The 21,352-nt window shown below is 32.8% G+C and overlaps 1 protein-coding gene across 11 annotated transcripts in view; it reads right to left on the bottom strand.

Annotated features, from left to right (window-relative positions):
• Nucleotides 1-1,452: 1,452 nt before the first annotated feature.
• LOC126887881 (CKLF-like MARVEL transmembrane domain-containing protein 4) overlaps nucleotides 1,453-21,352 on the bottom strand; it is a 75,807-nt gene continuing 55,907 nt past the window's right edge. Inside the window, exons 4-6 of one of the 11 annotated variants that reach the window (XR_007699260.1) lie at nucleotides 6,687-20,611; nucleotides 6,205-6,259; nucleotides 1,453-5,642 (exon numbers count right to left, since the gene is read on the bottom strand). Coding sequence is in view for 1 of the 11 variants with exons in the window: in XM_050655777.1 (XP_050511734.1) it covers nucleotides 20,474-20,611 (138 nt within the window). In the remaining 10 variants the exon portion in view is untranslated. Of the gene's footprint in view, nucleotides 20,612-21,352 lie in introns of all 11 variants that reach the window. The other 10 variants (XR_007699261.1, XR_007699259.1, XR_007699258.1 and 7 more) reach the window with 10 other exon arrangements.

Below are 21,352 nucleotides of genomic sequence, written 5' to 3'. Positions count from 1 at the left end.
GATACGCAGACGACACTGTGGTATTTGGTGACAGTTCTGAAGCCCTGCAGGAGTTAATGAACAGAATTGCGGAAGTCAGTCAGAGATACGGACTTTCACTGAACACTAAGAAAACAAAATGTATGATTATCTCTAAGAACAAACAGCAATTTGGACGAATAAGTGTGAATGGTCAACAAATAGAAAGAGTAAAAACATATACCTACCTTGGTATGAACGTCAATGAAAATTGGGACCATTCTATAGAAATCAAATGTAGGATAGAGAAAGCAAGATCTGCATTTCAAAAAATGTCAAAGTTGTTCAAATGTCATGATTTGTCGATACCCATATAAGTCGGATTACTGCGATGTTTTATCTTTCCTATACTGTTGTACGGAGTTGAGTCGTGGACTCTCACAGACGCCACCTGCAAGAAAATTGAGGCTTTTGAGATGTGGCTTTATCGTCGAATCCTGAAGATATCTTATACCGACCACATTACTAATGAGGGTGTTTTGCTGCGAATGCAAAAAGAAAAAGAGCTGTTAATCAAAATAAAAACAGCCAAAATCGAATACCTCGGTCACATCATGAGAAAAAGTGAAAGGTATGGACTGCTGCAACTGGTCTTAGAGGGAAAGCGAGGACCAGGAAGGCGAAGGATTTCGTGGCTGAAAAATCTACGTACGTGGTTCTACACAACCACTACAAATCTTTTCAGAGCAGCAGTGTGCAAAGTACAGATTGCCATGATGGTCGCCAACATCTGAAACGGATAGGCACTACAAGAAGAAGATGATAAGTCTTAGCAGTTCATACCGCTGTCCCCTCATTACGTGTTCCAGATATTGTAACTTTCTTATTTTTATTGTGTTTATAATTTCGTATTCTTTGCCCATTTCTCGCAATTCTTCCGTGTTAGTTTTTTTTGTGTCAATGCTTTTCTAAGCATCCTCCTGTAACACTACGTTTCAAAGGACTGTAGCTGATTTATGTGTTCTTGTTTCAATGTCCAGCTTTCAACTCCATATTGCAGTATCGAAAACACGTAGCATCTCAAATCTCTTACTTGTAAGCCTCTTAGTTCTAATCTAAGGTCTTTGTTACAGAGAATTGTTTTTATTTTTACAAACGCATTTCTTGCTATTTCTAGCTTAGCACTTATTTCTGTTGTTTGGTCATTATTGTCTGAAATCCAGGTTCCTAGGTATTTGTATTTATCAACCCTTTCTATCCGTACATTTACCAAATGTATGTTTGTATATTCTTGGTTTTCTTTGTTATTATCATGTATTTGGTCTTTTTTATATATATTTTTAGTCCATATTTTTCACACATCTCGTCAAAAATTGTCCTAAATTGAACTATACACTCAAACGGCCTATAAAGGTTTCCTGCTTTCATTTGGGCACTTTTCTTATTTTAATGGTGTAATTAGATAGGTACAGGTAATAAATGAAAAATATCAAATATTTTTTGGAAAAAACTTTATTAGAAAAATGTAAATTATAGATTCATATAACATGATATTTTTTGTGGTCCTATTGAAAGTTTATCGAAGATATACAGATTATCATATAAAGTGATATTTCTAGTGGTCCTATTGAATTTTTATCAAAGTTATACAGATTTATCTAACAATCGGGATGTAAATATTCCAAAATTTAATTTCGTATTAAAAGCTAGTTCGTTGTATAAGTATTATTTGAATATTTTAACCAATACTAAATACTACCATCCGAAAAATGCACTAAAATAAAATAATTTCAATTTATAATACAAAGTAGACAATTATTTTTGGTATTGTCCATTAATACGTATCTATCAGCTCTACAATGTTTGTTAAGAGTTTTCATAGCATAATTTTTCAAATATACAAATTCTTTCTTATATGTTCAATGCGCTTGCACATAGTATGTCAAAACTACAATAAATTAATTAAAAGATGGTGGAACAGAGGACAGCAAACTAACTACTAAATGCACTAAGTTCATCCCACAACATAAAAATATGTTATGTTTTATCCAGCTTAAAATAAATTGATGAAATTGCATCAACAAAATTCAGATAATTTGTAAAGTGAAGCATAATTAGTGTAGGAAAACCTGTGTTGTTAAAATAAAGTTGCCATTATAATACGATCAAAAATACTGTAATAATACAATCTTACAAGGGTATTTGTATTGGTTAAAAAGTTGTAACACTAAAAATAAATCGTTTTATAAGAACTACCCATTAAAAGTTCCCAAAATATATTATCTAGTTCTCCTAGCCTGTCTTAGTAATAAGTACTGCAAACCACTTTATACAATTGAGTCCATGGTTCCTTACCCGTGAGTCATTAATACCTGGCGAGATAAAACACATACTTTTTATCTAGCATCATTGTCTTCCACGCATGAAACTAAAGACCAACCAGCTACCGCCTGTTATTAAGTAAAGACACATGTTACTTTTATGAACGCTTTAGACTTAGTACATCGAAAAGAGATAAGTGGTGGAAAAATACGCTTGGGAATGTTTTCAACTGGAGTACAATTTGTGACGTTTCTGGTTTGTTTACTTGTGGCTGTCAGTTTGTTGGATTTTTTGCTGTTTTTTGTCCTGTTATGCTGTTTTTCTTTAGAAGTTATTTATATTACACAAACAGTTGTTTTTAAACTAATTTTATATTGGAGTTTGAAATTTTATGGTGTACATATAAGTTTATTTTATTTTGCCATTAAATTATACACCTACAAAGTTAACCTCAGTTAACACAGTTAAGGAACGGTTTTGTTTCCGTTTTTGTTAAGTTTCCGCAAAAGTGAAAGAAATGACAAAAAGAAAATATTTTATTGATTTTTTTTAGATTATGCCTGGTTATTATATTTACTATAATATATATTATTTTTTGAATTAAGCTACTTCAAATGTAGCTGTAATTCTGCACAAAAATTTTAAAGCAAAACTAACATTTTACATTTTATTTATTTGATAACGTCAAATTTTATAATAGAAGTAGCTACTGCTCCGTCATCGGAGCAGTAGCTACTTTCTGTCATTTGCTGTTGCGTGGGGTAAATTTTCGACTTATTTCGTATGTTTTAAATAATGATGCATGGGCAAAGAACCATGGACTTAACTGTAATTATTACATACATAAACCACCAAATGAAAGTAGTGATTTGTTAAAAGTTTCCATAAAAAATTTCATTAGAGCTGATTCAAAGTGGAATTTTTTATCATGTTGAGCAAGTTTTTTCTAATGTAGAGAATTCAATATTCCAAATAAAATTCAATACTGATACTACAAGAACGTAATGGGAGTTTATAAAGCGTGGTACGCAATTATTTCTTCCCGGTATTTTTTTCTGCAATTGCAGCCGATATGGTCAAAGGCAATGAATGTCTACTATCGTAAACAGTACATGGGATTAAACCACAACTGAATGTAATGAGGATTACATTTTATATTATTCGTATTCCTCGCTATATCATATGAGATTGCACACTGACGAAACACCTATGTCTTTCCCACTTTGACTTTACAGTATAGGGAACATAGGCAATGCATGAGAGTTTTTAACGCGGTGATTCCGATTTTATCAAAAAGAACTTGTAATCGAACATTAGCGAGATTAAATTAAAACTGTTTTAGAAAGGCAACCTACAATTTAAAGATTCATATGCGTAATAACTATAGTATATCAAATAAACTTAAACTCATACGAATCCTAAAATTGTAGACTGTCTTTCTACACTAGTTTTAATTTAATCTCTCTAATGTTCGATTACAAATTCTTTTTGATAAAATCTGCATCACCGCGCTAAAAACTCTCATAAGGACTGCATTGCCTATGTTCCCTATACTGAAAAGTCAAGGTGGGACGGACTATAGCCATAGTTTCTTACTATAACATTTGAAATTGCACACTGGCGAAAAACCATAAATGTACTCCACGTGTATCATATGATTGACAGTGGAGATTAATTCATATTCAATATACCATACGCTAAATACACACACACCGATTTTGGACGATCGATTTTATATAGGCCGTCCAAATTCCGATAGTGAACCACAGGTTTTAACGGGATATTTCACACACGCCGACCGCTTATCGGTGCCGGCGTGTGTGAAATGTCCCGTTCTAACATGTGGTTCACTATCGGAATTTGAACGGTCGATACAAAATCGGTGTGTGTATTTAGCGTTACAATTGTGAAATTTGTTACAATAATTGCATCTTTAACCCTGTTTCAAGTAGCTAGTGCCGATGCACACTAGCTAAAGGGGACCGACACATTACGTGCTGTCGAAGCACGGTGAACGGTTCGTTTTCTTTTTAAAAATAAAATTGTCGCCGGGACCGACGACTTTACGTGCCCTCCGAAGCACGGTGAAGAGATTGTATATAGAGTACACACTGGAGAAAAACCTTAAATGCACTCCACGTGTAACAAACGATTTACAGTGGAGGGAGATTAGCATAAATATTCATATTCAATGGAGAAAAACCTTACAAATGTGAAATTTGTTACAATAATTGAATCAGTAATTTTGAAAAGGTCACCTCCACTTTTTTAAATTTCACAGAAGGTAAAAAAACTTTTATGTTTAAGACTATTAGGAAAATATATGTTTTTATGTATTCTTTGGTTTTAATATTTACTATACTGTGACTTGCTGTTGCGTTTAGTAACTTTCAATTTCCGACTTATCATCGACTTATTTCGTATGCTTTAAATGATGAAGCACGGGTAAAGATTCGCGGACTCAACTGTAACAAACGATTTACAGTGGAGATCAGCATAAATATTCATATTCAATGGAGAAAAACCTTACAAATGTGAAATTTGTTACAATAATTGAATCAGTAATTTTGAAAAGGTCACCTCCCCTTTTTTAAATTTCACAGGAGCGGTAAAAAACTTTTTATCTTTAAGACTATTAGGAAAATATCTGTTTTTATGTATTCTTTGGTTTTAGTATTTACTATATAAGCTGATGAATATTTTAAAAAAGTTTTTTTTAATTATGAAAGACCTAGAAACCGCAATTTTTTGAAAAAGAGATGACCCGTTTTCATAATGAACAGGTATTTACAGATCATGTGGTAGAATGGGAAAATGAGTCATTTCTAGGAGATGACTCCTTTTCAAACTGAATTGATTTGCGGGGTATGCTGTGCTTACGGTAATAATATTGACCCGTTTTCATATGGAATAGACGTGTCTATGTGTATTAAATACAAATTCGACAGAAAGTGGAAATGTCAAAAAAGTGGAGATAACCCCTTTTCACAATGACCGATTCAATTGCATCTTTAACCCTGTTTCAAGTAGCTAATGTCGATGCACAGTATCCAAAGGGGACCGACGCCTTTAGGTGAACGGTTCGTTTTCTTGGTAAAAATGAAAATGTCGTGGTTTGTGCCGAGACTCGAACTCGTGCGCTCTGGCTTATGAGGCCAGTATCAACTGCAGAGTTACGGCCGTTCATAATTTGTTACAAATTAAACTTTAACGAAAGTTGGAGTGGAGAAACATCTAGCGATCGTGTTCCTTACTATAGCATTTGAGATTACAGACTGGAGAAAAATCTTAAATGTACTCCACGTATATCATACGATATACAGTGGAAATTAGCATTAAGATTCATATTCAATGGAGAAAACCTTACAAGTGTGAAATTTGTTACAATAATAATGTACCGAAAGAGCTACCGCAAGTAACAGGTTCCATCTCTACACCGCAGAAATATCTAGATGGAACACGTGATGAGGGAAGTGAGGTATTCCGAGCGTCCTTCGCGTCTGTTCTCGACCACCTCATTCCAATCGTGACGTGTTCCATCTAGATATTTCTGCGGTGTCGAGATGGAACCTGTTACTTGTGGTTGCTCTTTCGCTACAATATCGTATGGCATTTTTGCCGGAGGGATCCCTTCGGATTGTTCCGGCGCCAATTGCATCTTTAACCCTGTTTCATGTGGCTAGTGCAGATGCACACTAGCTAAAGGGGACCGACACATTACGTGCTCTCGAAGCACAGTGAACGGTTCGTTTTCTTTTTAAAAATAAAAATGCCGCGGGGACCGACGACTACGTGCCCTCCGAAGCACGGTGAACAGATTGTATATAGAGTACACACTGGAGAAAAACCTTAAATGTACTCCACGTGTAACAAACGATTTACAGTGGAGATTAGCATAAATAGTCATAGTCAATGGAGAAAAACCTTACAAATGTGAAATTTGTTACAATAATTGAATCAGTAATTTTGAAAATGTCACCTCTAGTGATGTAACGAATATTCGCATTCGCGAATATTCGCAAAATTTGTGCAAATGTTTTGCGAATATGAATATCAGAAAAAAGTAATTTGAAGATAATATTAGGTTAATAAAATCAAAATATCTTCACATCTCATCTTTTTTTTTTATTAAGGAAAGGTAACTTAACTTCGTATAATCACATTATCAGCCTTTACTTTATTTTATTATTTGGTCTTTTTTATTAAGCCTTAAGATTCCTTAAGAATCAGATTTATTTACACTAGATATCAATTAACTTCTCATTATAAATTTAGAAAATATTACAAAAATAGAAACAAATTAAAAAAACTGAATATTCGCATCCGCATTCGCGAATGTCGTAGCAGGTATTCGCATTCGTATTCGCGAATGTTCAAAAAATGACATTCGTTACATCACTACTCACCTCCACTTTTTTAAATTTCACAGGAGAGGTAAAAAACTTTTTATTTTTTATCTTTAAGACTATTAGGGAAATATCTGTTTTTATGTATTCTTTGGTTTTAATATTTATTATATAAGTTGATGAATATTTGAAAAAAGTTTTTTTAAATTATAAAAGACCTAGAAACAGCAATTTTTTGAAAAAGAGATAACCCGTTTTCATAACGAACATTAAAAGAAAAAAATAGTCATTATAATGTGAATATTGTTTATTACACACAGCAAACTGCTAAATACTAGCTGATGATTATTTTAAGTGTTTTTAAAAGACCTAGAAACCGAAATTTTTTGAAAAAGAGATGACCCGTTTTTAAATTAAACAGGCATTTACAGATCATGTGGTAGAATGGGAAAAGGAGTCATTTCTAGGAGATGACTCCTTTTCAAACTGAACTGATTTGCGGGGTAGGCTGTGCTTATGGTAATAATATTGAAATTGGAATGGAATAGACGTGTCTATGTGTATTAAATACAAATTCGACAGAAAGTGGAGATAACCCCTTTTCATAATCACTGATTCAATTGCATCTTTAACCCTGTTTCAAGTAGCTAATGTCGATGCACAGTAGCCAAAGGGGACCGACGCCTTTAGGTGAACGGTTCGTTTTCTTTGTAAAAATGAAAATGTCGTGGTTTGTGCCGAGACTCGAACTCGTGCGCTCTGGCTTATGAGGCCAGTATCAACTGCAGAGTTACGGCCGTCCATAATTTATTACAAATTGAACTTTAACGAAAGTTGGAGTGGAGAAACATCTAGCGATCGTGTTCCTTACTATAACATTTGAGATTGCATACTGGAGAAAAACCTTAAATGTACTCCACGTATATCATACGATATACAATGGAAATTAGCATTAAGATTCATATTCATTGGAGAAAACCTTACAAGTGTGAAATTTGTTTCAATAATAATGTAACGAAAGAGCTACCACAAGTAACAGGTTCCATCTCTACACCGCAGAAATATCTAGATGGAACACGTGGTGAGGGAAGCGAGGTATTCCGAGCGTCCTTCGCGTCTGTTCTCGAACACTTCACTCCCCTCGTCACGTGTTCCATCTATATATTTCTGCGGTGTCGAGATGGAACCTGTTTCTTGTGGTAGCTCTTTCGCTACAATATCGTATGGCATTTTTGCCGGAAGGATCCTTTCGGATTATTCCGGCGCCAACTGCATCTTTAACCCTGTTTCAAGTAGCTAGTGTCGATGCACACTAGCCAAAGGGGACCGACGACAACGGTTCGTTTTCTTTTTAAAAATGAAAATGTCGTGGGGACCGACGACTTTCCGTGCCCTCCGAAGCACGGTGAACAGTTTGTATATATAGAGTACACACTAGAGAAAAACCTTAAATGGACTCCACGTGTAACAAACGATTTACAGAGGAGATCAGCATAAATGAGGCACTCAGAGCAACAGTGACCTAAAACCACAATCCACTATTTTACCAAAACGCTTTTATTACATTAAACTTATCCCTTATTTAAGTATTTTCAGATAGTGGTTTTGCTTGAGCCACTCTGCATCTGAATATACTTAAATAAGGGATAACTTTAAGGTAAGAAAAGCTTTTTGGTAAAATTGCGTGTTGTGAGTTAGGCCACTGTTGCTCTGAGCGCCTCAAATATTAATATTCGATGGAGAAAACCTTACAAGTGTGAGATTTGTTACAACAATTATATTGTATGGCATTTTGCCAGGAAGATCCTTTCGGATTGCTCCGGCGCCAATTGCATCTTTACCCTGTTCCAAGTGGCTAGTGTCGATGCACACTAGCCAAAGGGGACCGACACTTTAAGTGCTCTCCGAAGCATGGTGAACGGTTCCTTTTCTTTTTAAAAATAAAAATGTTGTTTGTGCCGATATTCGAACTCTTGCGCTCTGGCTTATGAGGCCAGTATCTTGCCGCTAAGTTACGGCGATTCATAATTTGTTACAAATTGAACTTTAACGAAAGTTGACTCACGATTGGACTGGAGAAAAACCCTACAAATGTAAATCCTGTTTCAAACGATTCACACTGGAGATTAGAATCATTATTCTAATCCAAGAAAAGCATTTAAAATGTGTATCAAACAATTTATGCTGGAGAATAGAGTCAATATTTATATTCAATGGAGAGAAACTATACAAATGGAAATGTGAATCAATATTCGTATCCAATGGAGAAAAACCTTACAAATGTGAATCAATATTCATAACTATCGAGAAAAACCTTACAAATGTGAATCAGTATTTATTCAATGGAGAAAAACCTTACAAATATGAATAAATATTCATAACAATGAAGAATAACCTTACAAATGTGAATCAATATTTAGGTATACTTATTCAATAAAGAAAAAACTTACAAATGTGAAATGTGAATCAATCATATTCAACCCAGGAAAACATTACAAATTAATGTGAAATGTGAATCCATATCCATATTTAATGGAGAAAAACCTTACAAATGTGAAATGTGAATCAATATTCATAACAATGAAGAAAAACCTTACAGATGTTAAATGTGGAATTAATTATATTCAATGCAGAAAAATATTACAATTAATCTGAAATTTGAATCCATATTCATATTCAATGGAGAAAAACCTTAAAAATGAGAAATGTGAATCAATATTCATATTCAATGGAGGAAAACCTTGCAAATGTGAATCAATATTTATAACAATGGAGAAAAACCTTACAAATTAAAATGTGAACCATTATTTAGGTACATATATTAAATAAAGAAAAACCTTACAAATGTGAATCAGTACTTATTCAATGCAGATAAGATTACAAAAATGTGAAATGTTATTCAATGTTCATATTCAATGGAGAAAAACCTTACAAATGTGAAATGTGAATCAATATTGATATCCAACGGACAAAATCCTTACAAATGTGAAACGTGAATCAATATTCATATCCAATGGATAAAAACCTTACAAATGTGAAATGTGAATCAATATTCATATTCAATGGAGAAAAATCTTACAAATGTGAAATTCCTTTACAACACAGATTGTTGCATTAGTAACTAGGGAGAAAGCTTGCGCTATTAGTTTATTACTACGGCACAAATCAAAAAAATAACTTTTTTCATATTTTATTTTGGTCCAATATTATCTACATTACCATAGCGTAGATTATTGTAATGAACTTAAGTGTGAAATTTGTTTCAAGCAGTTTTTTAAATACTTGTAAATCCGCGGACAGACGCGGATAAATAAATAGTTAATGTATAATTTGTTTTAAGCAGTTTACTCAAGACTTGTAAATCCGCTGACGGACATATACCGACAAACGGCACAAACCAAAAAGAACTAATCTTTTTTCATGTTTTATTTTGGTCCAATATTAATAACATAGCGTAGATATATAGTGATGAGTTCCCTAATAACCGGCAAAATATCGTAAAAGATGGAAAACAGAGTACGTTGTGAAATAAAAAGGGATGAAACTAGTAGGTGGGAAATTATCAATAGAAACCTCTAAATTTATTTACATTATGTTGATAGTTTCCCACCTTCAGGTGTTTCGGAGGAGTTGGGCAACTACCACTGTGACAGTGACAGTTTTAGTTGACATACTCCTCCGATACATCTAAAGGTGACAAACTATCAATATAATGTAAATTTATAGGTTTGTATTTAAAAATTACCACCTCTACTAGTTTCATCTCTTTTTATATATCACGACGTATTATGTTTTCCGTCTTTTACGCTATTATGCCGGTTATTAGCGCACTCATCACTGTATTACAATGAACCCAAGTGTGAAATTTGTTTCAAGCAGTTTTTTAAATACTTGTAAATCCGCGGACAGACGCGGATAAATAAATAGTTAATGTATAATTTGTTTTAAGCAGTTTACTAAAGACTTGTAAATCCGCTGACGGACATATACCGACAAACGGCACAAACCAAAAAGAACTAATCTTTTTTCATATTTCTTTTTGGTCCAATATTATCTACCTTACCACAGCGTAGATAAACAGTGATGAGTGCTCTAATAACCAGAAAAATAACGTAAAAGATTGAAAACATAATGCGTTATGAAATAAAAAAAGAGATGAAACTAGTAGAGGTGGAAAATTATCAATAGAAACCTATAAATTTACATTATGTTGATAGCTTCCCACCTTTAGACGTATCGGAGGAGTATGGTACAACTACCACTGTGACAGTGACAGTTTTAGTTGAGATATTACTCCGATACATTTCAAGGTGGGAAACTATCAATATAATGTAAATTAATAGGTTTGTATTGAGAATTTCCCACCTCTACTAGTTTCATCTCTTTTTATATTTCACAACGTATTACGTTTTCCGTCTTTTACGTTATTTTGTCGGTTATTAGCGCACTCATCACTGTATTTCAATGAACATAGGTGTGAAATTTGTTTCAAGCAGTTTTTTAAATACGTGTAAATCCGCGGACGCACCGATACCGACAAGCGGCACAAACCAAAAAGAACTAATCTTTTTTATTTTTATTTTGATCCGATATTATCTACGTTACCAAAGCGCAGATATATTGCAATAGGACGGGATTCTGCAGAAAGGACAAACCACACATTGTTAAAACTGAGATATTAGCCAAAAAGTTTACGATAAAATTTAAAATTCTCTATTAAAAATAATTATGGCTTAACATTAGAATCGTTAATATTGTACCGATTCTAATGTTAAACGTTAATTATTTTTAATCGAGAATTTTAAATTTTGTCGTAAACTTTTTGGCTAATATCTCAGTTTTAACAAAGTGTGGGTTGGATCCTTTCTGCAGAATCTCGTCCAATAAATCGTTAGTGCGAAATTTGTTCTAAGCAGTTTAGCTGAGCGTAATATTTGTAAATCCGCTGACGGATATACAGTGATGAGTTCGCTAATAACCGCCAAAATAACGCAAAAAACGGAAAACATAATACGTTGCGAATAAAAAAAGAAATGAACCTAGTAGAGGTCGGTAATTATTAATCGAAACCTGTAAATTTACATTATATTGAAGTTTCTGACCTTTAGACGTAGCAAAGGAGTTTGGCAACTAGAACTGTGACATACTCCTCATATACGTCTAAAGGTGGAAAACTATCAATATAATGTAAACTTATAGGTTTGTATTTATAACTTCCCGCCTCTACTAGTTTCATCTCTTTTTATTTCACAACATATCGCACCTCCGCTTAAAGAGTGTCTTAAGTCAAAAAAACAAAGTTTCGAGAAAACGACGTTTAAAGTTTGTCCTACAACATTTTTGGGTTTAATTCAAAAACTATTAAAATTAGAATAATAACTATTTCAGTCAGTTACATGGTTTTTAAAGCTCTATAAAATAGCCTATTAAAGTATATTAAAGATATTTAAAAAAATGAGTTGTGACACTATACAGATAAAATAACGAAAAATTTACGAAATACACTGACCGGCACAAAAAACGGCCACCCCACAAAATGGGTCATATTTAATGTCTCGAATTTCCTAAGCCTGTTGTCCGATTTAAGTGATTTTTTAATATTATAAAGCCATATTCTTTAACAATATCGTTGTAATAATATTGTTGCTAGACAGGTAAATTATCATTGTATACCGGGTGTACCAATCAAACTGTGTTTTTTTTCTCAAAGTTTACCACACCCTGTGGTATATTCTAGTATTTATAAAATACTGAAATTAAAACCCGACTATAGCCTCAGGTTTTCTTAACATTCTGTTTTTTTATTCATTCGCTTATGTTGGATAATAAAAAAGTTAGGTACTTTAACAACTAGCCATTTTCTTCGTCAATACAGGGTGTTTCTAAACAAGTGTGACAAACTTTAAGGGGTAATTCTGCATGGAAAAATAATGACTGTTTGATTTATAAACATAAGTCCTCAAATGCTTCATTTCCAAGATACGGGATGTTGAATTTTTTTCTTACAAACTGTCGATTTATTTATTGCTCTAAAACCGGTTGAGATATGCAAATGAAATATGGTAGGTTTTAAGAGGTTATTATTGCGCATTTTTTGACATACAATTAAGAATTTTATATTCACGATTGGCGTGCATGCGGCTAATATTACCCCTATGCGCGCCACTGGAGATTATAAAATTATTAATTGCATGTCAAAAAATGTGTAATAACTGTGTCTTAAAAGCTACCAAATTTCATTTCCATAGCTCAACCGGTTTTAAGAGCAATAAATAAATCGTTAGTTTGTAATAAAAATTTCAACATCCCGTATCTCGGAAACGAAGCATTTGCATACGTTTATAAAGCAAATTATCATTATTTTATCATGCAAAATTACCTCTTAAAGTTTGCCATACTTATTTAAAAACACCCTGTATTGACGAAAAACAAGGCTAGTTATTAAAGTACCTAACTTTTTATTATCCAACATAAGCGAATGAATCAAAAAACAGAATGTTAAGAAAATCTGAGGCTATAGTTGGGGTTTAATTTCAGTATTTTATAAATGCTACAATATTCCACAGGGTGTGGTGACCTTTGAGAAAAAAACACAGTTTGATTGGTACACTTGGTATACAATGATAATTTACCTGTGTGACAACAATATTATTACAGCGATATTGTTGAAGAATAAAGCTATAACATAATAAAAAAATCACTTAAATCGGACAACAGGTTTAGGAAATAAGAGACATCAAAAATGACCCATTTTGTGGGGTGGCCGTTTTTTGTGCCGGTCAGTGTACTATTTATCAAAAGTGACACTTGCAGTACAGAATATAATATCATTATTATTATCTGGTTAACAGACTTATACTTTTTAATGATGTAACTTTAAATACGAATAACAATATTAAACACAAAATACTGCAAAAAGAAAAATAAATAAGTGATAAAAGTGTCACTAATAAAGTAATCGCATATACTGTCTTAACTCGACAAACGACGTTTTATACACATCTTAGATGGACAATTGCTTTGTACAAGTCGATATGTAACACTGTTTGTGTTCGGTGCGTCGTCGATTTTGGATAATCGTATAATGACACTAGTGTCATCTAACGATAAATATTTGACCCATAGACGTGACACTTTGTGAGATAGGAGTTTATTGTTTTATTAAACTGTTGGTGCAATAAAACCGATTTTAAATTTTTTTGAGTTATGACATTCTTTGAGCGGAGGTGCGATATTATGTTTTCCGTCTTTTGCGTTATTTTTACGGTTCTTAGTGCACTCATCCACTGTATACCGACAACGGCACAAATCAAAAGGAAATTTGTTTTAAGCAGTTTAGTTGATCATATCTGTAAGTCCGCTGACGGACATATACCGACAAACGGCATAAATCAAAAGGAACTAACCTTTTTTCATATTGTATTTTAATACACTATTATCTACGTTACGAAAGCGCAGATATATTGCAATAATTCGTGAATGTGAAATTTGTTTCAAGCAGTTTTTAAAATATTTGTAAATGCGCTGACGCATGACGGACGGATACCGAGAAACGGCACAAACCAAAAAGAACATTTTTTCATATTTTATTTTGGTCCAATATTACCTACGTTACCACAGCGCAGATATATTGCAATAATTAGTTTATTTGTTTTAAGCAGTTTAGCCAAGCATAATACTTGTAAATCCGTTGACGGACATATACCAACAACGGCACAAACCAAAAAGAACTAATCTTTTTTATATTTCCTTTTGGTCCAATATTATCTACCTTATCACAGCGTAGATATGCAGTGATGAGTGCTCTAATAACCGGAAAAATAACGTAAAAGATGGAAAACATAATGCGATATGAAATAAAAAGAGATGAAACTAGTAGAGGTGAGAAATTATCAATAGAAACCCATAAATTTACATTATATTGAAAGTTTTCCACCTTTGTACGTATGGAATGAGTTTGGCAACTAGAACTGTGACAGTGACAGTGTTAGTTGACATACTCCTCCGATACATCTAAAAGTGGGAAGCTATCAATATAATGTAAATTTTTATAGGTTGTATTTATAATTTCCCGCCTCTACTAGTTTCATTTCTTTTTATTCCATAACGTATTATGTTTTCCGTCTTTTACGTTATCTTACCGGTTATTAGCACACTCATCACTGTATTGTAATGAATCCAAGTGTGAAATTTGTTTCAAACAGTTTTTTAAAAACATTTAAATCCACGGACGGGCGGATACCGACAAACGGCACAAACCAAAAAGAACAAATCTTTTTTTTTAATTTTATTTTGGTCCAATATTATCTACGTTACTATTCGCTCCGTGCATAACTGATGCGACACCTAGCGTAGTCGCCTGAAATTTTTGGTGAACACAATTTGACGTAAAACATGTAATACACATATGACAGATTTGACGTTAATGTAATATTTATTTACCATTTTTGATAAAATTTATTATACACACAATAAGTTCGAGTGTCAAATAAACGTCAAATTAAAAAGCGGATATTTGGAAGTTTTCTGAAGAAAGTATCAATTTTAAGGGTTTTTCTTTACTTTTCGTTATAGTTTAGTTAGCGGTGTTAACATTAATTAAGTGTACATTGAAAGTAATTAGGCAGTGTGAATTTTAGTACCAGATTTTAGCATTACCTGGGTCTATTGAACTATTAATTTTGTGGTGTGTGTGTAACACAAAATGGAAATAGATGACTATAGGAATATAAAACCAGATAGGGGAAGGAAAGAAAGTCAGTATGAAAATATACAATATAAATAATAAAAATCAAAACGGCAATAATAAGGTAAGCGAAATATCTATTGAAAAAAAAATTATTATTCAATCATTATTCGCCAAAGTTGTCATATTTCGCCCCTACAGGCGCTGGCATAGTTTCGCTGCTTCCCCACCATGGTCACGCACGGAGCCAATAGCAAAGATATATTGCAATGGACCTAAGTGTGAAATTTGTTTCAAGCAGTTTTTAAAATATTTGTAAATGCGCTGACGGACGGATACCGACAAACGGCACAAACCAAAAAGAACAACATTTTTTCATATTTTATTTTGGTCCAATATTATCTACGTTACCACAGCGCAGATATATTGCAATAAATAGTTTATTTGTTTTAAGCAGTTTAGCCAAGCATAATACTTGTAAATCCGCTGACGGACATATACCGACAACGGCACAAATCAAAAAGAACTAGCCTTTTTTAATCATTAATGGGAAATTTGTTTTAAGCAATTTTCAAGCAGTTCCCATAGCATAAAATATGTTTTTTATTTAGAATATTGAATACCTTAAAAGAAAACCTACTTTCAATTTGCGTTTTTTACAACCCAACAAACCAGACTTGATTTCTGAACTATACTTAAAATGTAGTTTTCTAATCTAGATAGTTCTGATTGTACAATAAAACAATAGTATATACAAAGCAATTTGATATTAATAAAAATATATTACTGGCCTTTAGTATTTTTGACAACCTTTATATTTATCCAAAAATAAATATAATCCAGAAAGCAGTATGTATGATAAGATTAGTTATGAAAATTCTACATTATGTGAAAACGACTAATTTACGATGGAATATTGTAGTTTTCCATACTGTTTTTCCAGTGCAAAAAACTGAGCATATCAACTATGCGTGAAAATAGATTTATATGGTCCTTCCGAGCCGGATAGATGATAAATATACAGCTAGAAGGACCATTTTATATTTGTGAAAATTAACAGACCTGTTGCTTGAAGGTAAACGGCAGAAGGACGATGAATCATCCCAAGCAGGGAAAAACACGATTTTTTATAAAAACTTAAAATATGTTAACAGATATTTGTTAGATTATTAATAAAGTATTTAATTTTTAAAAAACGTATTTCTAAAGTATTTCTAAAGAAAGAAAGAATAATTTTTAAGTTCTAAAACTTGTGAAATTTCTGTTATGTACTATATTTGATAGGAATAAACCGCAATTTTAATTGAAAATCCATTATATTTGTACATAAAAGTATCTATATAATAAATAAAACAGTTTTTTGTTTGGTTGCTTTCAGGTGGTGAATATCTAAGATATCGTAGCAGATACAACCTTTGCTAATATTTTATTATATCGCAAAATAGTTGTAGCTTCTATTTGAATACCAACAGTATGAATATAAAACAAGTACACATGCGCAGCAATTTGTTTTATATAATTGGCTTTAAGTATTTTTCACATGATGTCGAATTCATTAATAAAGTTTATTCTTTAATACAAAATACTTTTGTAAAGTGCTCTATCCTCATTATAAACATTAATACAGTGTTCCCTAACAGTAAACATTTAGAATATATCAACAATAAATTATATAACAAGTGCTTATACTTGAGGTATGTGTGAAAATAACCTAATCACTTATATCTTTCTTGTACTTTATTTTATATGTTAAATGCTGAACATGGGTATCATAGGAACTGTGACCTAGTTCCACATTAAGAGGAAACAGTAGCGATCAACAGGTAGCGAAAACGCGTTCCAAGATTGCGGCTGTAATTTGGAATATTTTTTCGAGATATTTGGCACACGTATTCGTAATATAATAAAGAATGGCGGTACAGAGCCCAATTTAAAAAATATATTAATATGTGGAAATTGCTCTGTAATTAAATACAATATTTAAAAAACGAGCCTGTACCACCATTAAGAAGAACAAAAAAATACACTTTCTTCAAATAAACTTTTTTATCCGATGCCTAGATTTTGTGTCATTTTGGAACTACTAATGAAATAAAAAATTTTAGTAGTTCCAAAATGACACAAAATCTAGGCATCGTATAAAAAAGTTTATTTGAAGAAAGTGTATTTTTTTGTTCTTCTTAATGGCGGTACAGGCTCATTTTTTTAATATTGTATTTAATTACAGAGTAATTTACACATATTAATATATTTTTCAAATTGGGCTCTGTACCGCCATTCTTTATTATGTTACGAATATGTGTGCCAAATATCTCGAAAAAATATTCAAAATTACAGCCGCAATCTTGGAACGCGTTTTTGCTACCTGTTGATCGCTACTGTATCACCTTAAACAAAAATACAATTTACAATACCTTCAATGAGCAGGCATATGAGCAAATGAACGAATACTGAAGATTTTCATTTAAATGTGAAAGTAGGCCTGATGGCTCAAATGGTACCAGAAGTAGAAGTGAAGAGTGAAGACACCAAGTCCGTTTTTCCAAATGCTTTATAGGCGCCAAAGACGAAATGTGAGATGTTTAAGATATTGTCTGGGTAGCGAGTGACTCACTAATGAACTGACTAACTCCTCAACTCAATATAAAGCTGCCAGTCCACTGAGTTATAGAGTCAAGGAAGAACAGTGTCTAAAATTGACATGAAGCTCTAAGGAATCAGACTGAATGGAGAAATACGATAGAGATCAAAGTTCATCTAGATCTATGGCATAAAATAAGTGGTTATAATGTACATAACAAGTATTAAAATACTAGTACCTACTGTTTGTGTTTCTAAGTGATTTAGATGATTTCGACACAAACTCATATATTTTTGTAACCGATATATACATATATACCAAATAACTTCTTTTTTTTAATATAGTACAAAATCTACAGTTGACAATCTGTCCAGTCTTAACCGATTTAAATTTGACGATAAAATTTAAATTGCTTGTATACAAAAATTATTGCGAAGTTATCTGCTAAATGTACATAGCATTTACATAAGGTACATTAGGGTTGTAGAAAGTTTATTTCTTAACGTGTTCTTGAATATATATAAGCCACTATTGGTACTTTCAGTAATCATTATACAAAATACAATATGACTGAAGAAAATATACACATTATCTAAAAACTTTATTTGTAAATCAACAAAAATGCAATATTTTTTGAGAATGCATCTCGACATTTCGAGAAAAGCAAAATTAAAGTACTCAATGTCATTAACAAGAATGTCGCTCTACTTTTACAGGTAAAAGCACGTTTTCTGTGCCCTTTAAGCACAAATGCTGATCCCAATGTATGAAGACTTTAGAAACTTATGAACACCAACAATTCAATGCGAAAATTCAATGGAAAACGGAGCCATTAAACGATTTATATTAAAATTTCACGATTCATAGTGTTATAAACATATCGAGAACAGAAAGTAATAGAATACATAAATCTATTAAAACTCGATCAATTACAAATTGATTCATCTTCTAAAACAAAACTTCTTGTTGATTTTACACAGGACAATCTTTTCATGTTTGTGTCAGTGTCATTTGCCACTTGTCAAATCCCGTGACATCTAAACATTTTACAATGTTATTGGGTAGTTGTTTTTTCTTCATCACATTAGTTCGTTGGTTTTTATTTTGTAAAATTTGTTTTTTGGTACTGAAAAGTAACTTGGTTGGTCTACTAAATGGTAGAGTGCTCTTTATATACCTTTCAAATAACAAGAATTTAAAAAGTTTGCCCTTTGAAGTAGTTCTAGATGTAGCTTATGATTGTATATCTATATTCGTTATATCTTGTACTTTAATAATTCTTTTCTCTTCATTTCCTAGCAATATAAGTAAAACTGAATATAAAAAATTTGCCAGGCCACCTTCTAGTTGGTCATAGCTAAAATATAATACAGTAAATAATATTTTGCAATATTTTTGTTGAAGTAATCATTTTTTCAAACATAACACCATTTTAGTTTGTCTAATAATTTAAGGAGTTTTCGATTTCAACTTAACATTAAAATAAAAAACTTTATCATAAGCTCTTATCAAAATTTAACAAGTACAATACCGTAAAGTTCACCTAGAAAGTACAAAGAGTAATACATGTTGTTTAACATGACAAACATCTCGTAACGCGGCAGTTCGTAACGCCACAAATGGTAACGGCAACACTTTGTAATATCGACGTCAAAATCAATATTTACAGAGATTCTGGCAGTAAAGAAACCACTCACGAAATCAAAACTAGTCAACAACCTGACAATAGACAATAGAATGTCTTTAATATGGGTGCCAGGTCACGAAGGAGTGCATGAGAATGAACGAGCAGATATATTGGCAAAACAAGGCTTGAGAGAAACTTTTGAAGGCCCACAACCTTTCTGTGGCATCACTAAAGATGCTACGAACAACGAGGTTCAGAAATGACCGATAAGGAATCATCAAAAGAAATGGAGTCACTCAAGGGTAAATCCAGCCTAGAAAAATAATCAATAATATTGATAAAAAAACTCTCGAACAATTTGATGAACCTCAATAAATGAGAGATCAAAACGGTCACTGAAAGATAACTGGACATTGCCGTTTAAGAAACCATCTATACAAACGAAATGGAAGAAGACACTGCGTTACACATACTATGCCGTTAGAATGTACAAAGTGATGTGAGGCAGGATTTCACTGGTCAATTGAGGTTTGAACCAGAAGAGATCCTAAAACTACCAATAAGAAAACTGTTGTCTTCGTTGAGGCCACAGAACTCATTAGAGTTTAAGGAAAAAACAAGGTATGCTACAAAGCTCTTACCACCAAGTGCGAGAGACTAATGCGTCTCGCCTGATTTAAAAATATATTTCCTTTATCGTCGAAAATTGTAAATATTGCTTTCTTTATACTTTGTAGATGTACTTTCTTATATTTTAACACACAATAACAAAAAATTAGCATTATTATGAACCTGCCATTCTATAAAAAAAATACCCACCTTATTACTTAAGTTAAATTAATCCGAGACTTACTTACACTTTTTGAGTATTAGTCTAATTCGTGGTTGTTAGGTGTAGGTATTGAAGATTAGTGAGACTGTGATAATTGGTGATCAACAAGAAATGATTAGATTTAATATGCTGGACTAGTTACAGTTGTCGTTTGCCGACTGACTACTCTTTCTCCTTGAGCAAGTTGTCCACTTTTGATGGCCTTGAACTTAAAGAAACCGTCGATTCCGTACGCTACCATGCCGCAGAAGCCGAAGAACTAGAACAAAATAAACAAAATTAGCTTTGAAGGCAATAACATTCAACAGTTCTAAGTTAAAATGTGTGCAGAACGCTTCACCAGTTATTAAATGAACCTGGTGGATATCTCTTGTCCTTCACACAAGACGGGAACCAGCTTCTGTAGTGGTTGATAGCGTAGGCCTCGTACATATAAGGGCGGTTTGTCAACGTTGACGTCGCGGTTTACCTGAAAAACCCAACCACCGCGGTTCAAGTTAACATAGAAACAGATGCAACCGCTAGTTTACTAGCGTTTAAACTGGTAAATTACGGCATCGACGTTGGCAAACCGCTCTTATATGAACAAGCCCTTAGACTCTGATAATTTTTGTCGGCTCAAGCAAGGTGTAAATCGGTGTTGAAATGAGTAATAAACTTGGGAGGTAATTAGTTTATTTTGTAACACAAACACTATTTACAAATCACTGTACAATAATAACTATTACTGGATTTAATACAAAACATACATAGGTACATTTGCTAAAGTATTTTCCAGCTAAGAAGACCGCTTTGCAATTAAATGCCGATAACTTTATTACTAGCAGACCAGATAAGCGGCGATATATTTTACACTATCTTTATGAATAACATTTTACTGGTCTGTTGTGTCAATCACCACTACTCAACAAGTTTACGTTTATTCGTTTTAATATTTTATTGCAATAGTACGGAATATACACATACAGCGCGCTGGAATAAGTGTTACACCTTACCAACT

This window comes from Diabrotica virgifera, chromosome 7 (assembly GCF_917563875.1).
Source record: "Diabrotica virgifera virgifera chromosome 7, PGI_DIABVI_V3a".
NCBI lineage: Eukaryota > Metazoa > Arthropoda > Insecta > Coleoptera > Chrysomelidae > Diabrotica > Diabrotica virgifera.
This window is presented reverse-complemented; position numbering and strand designations above follow the sequence as displayed.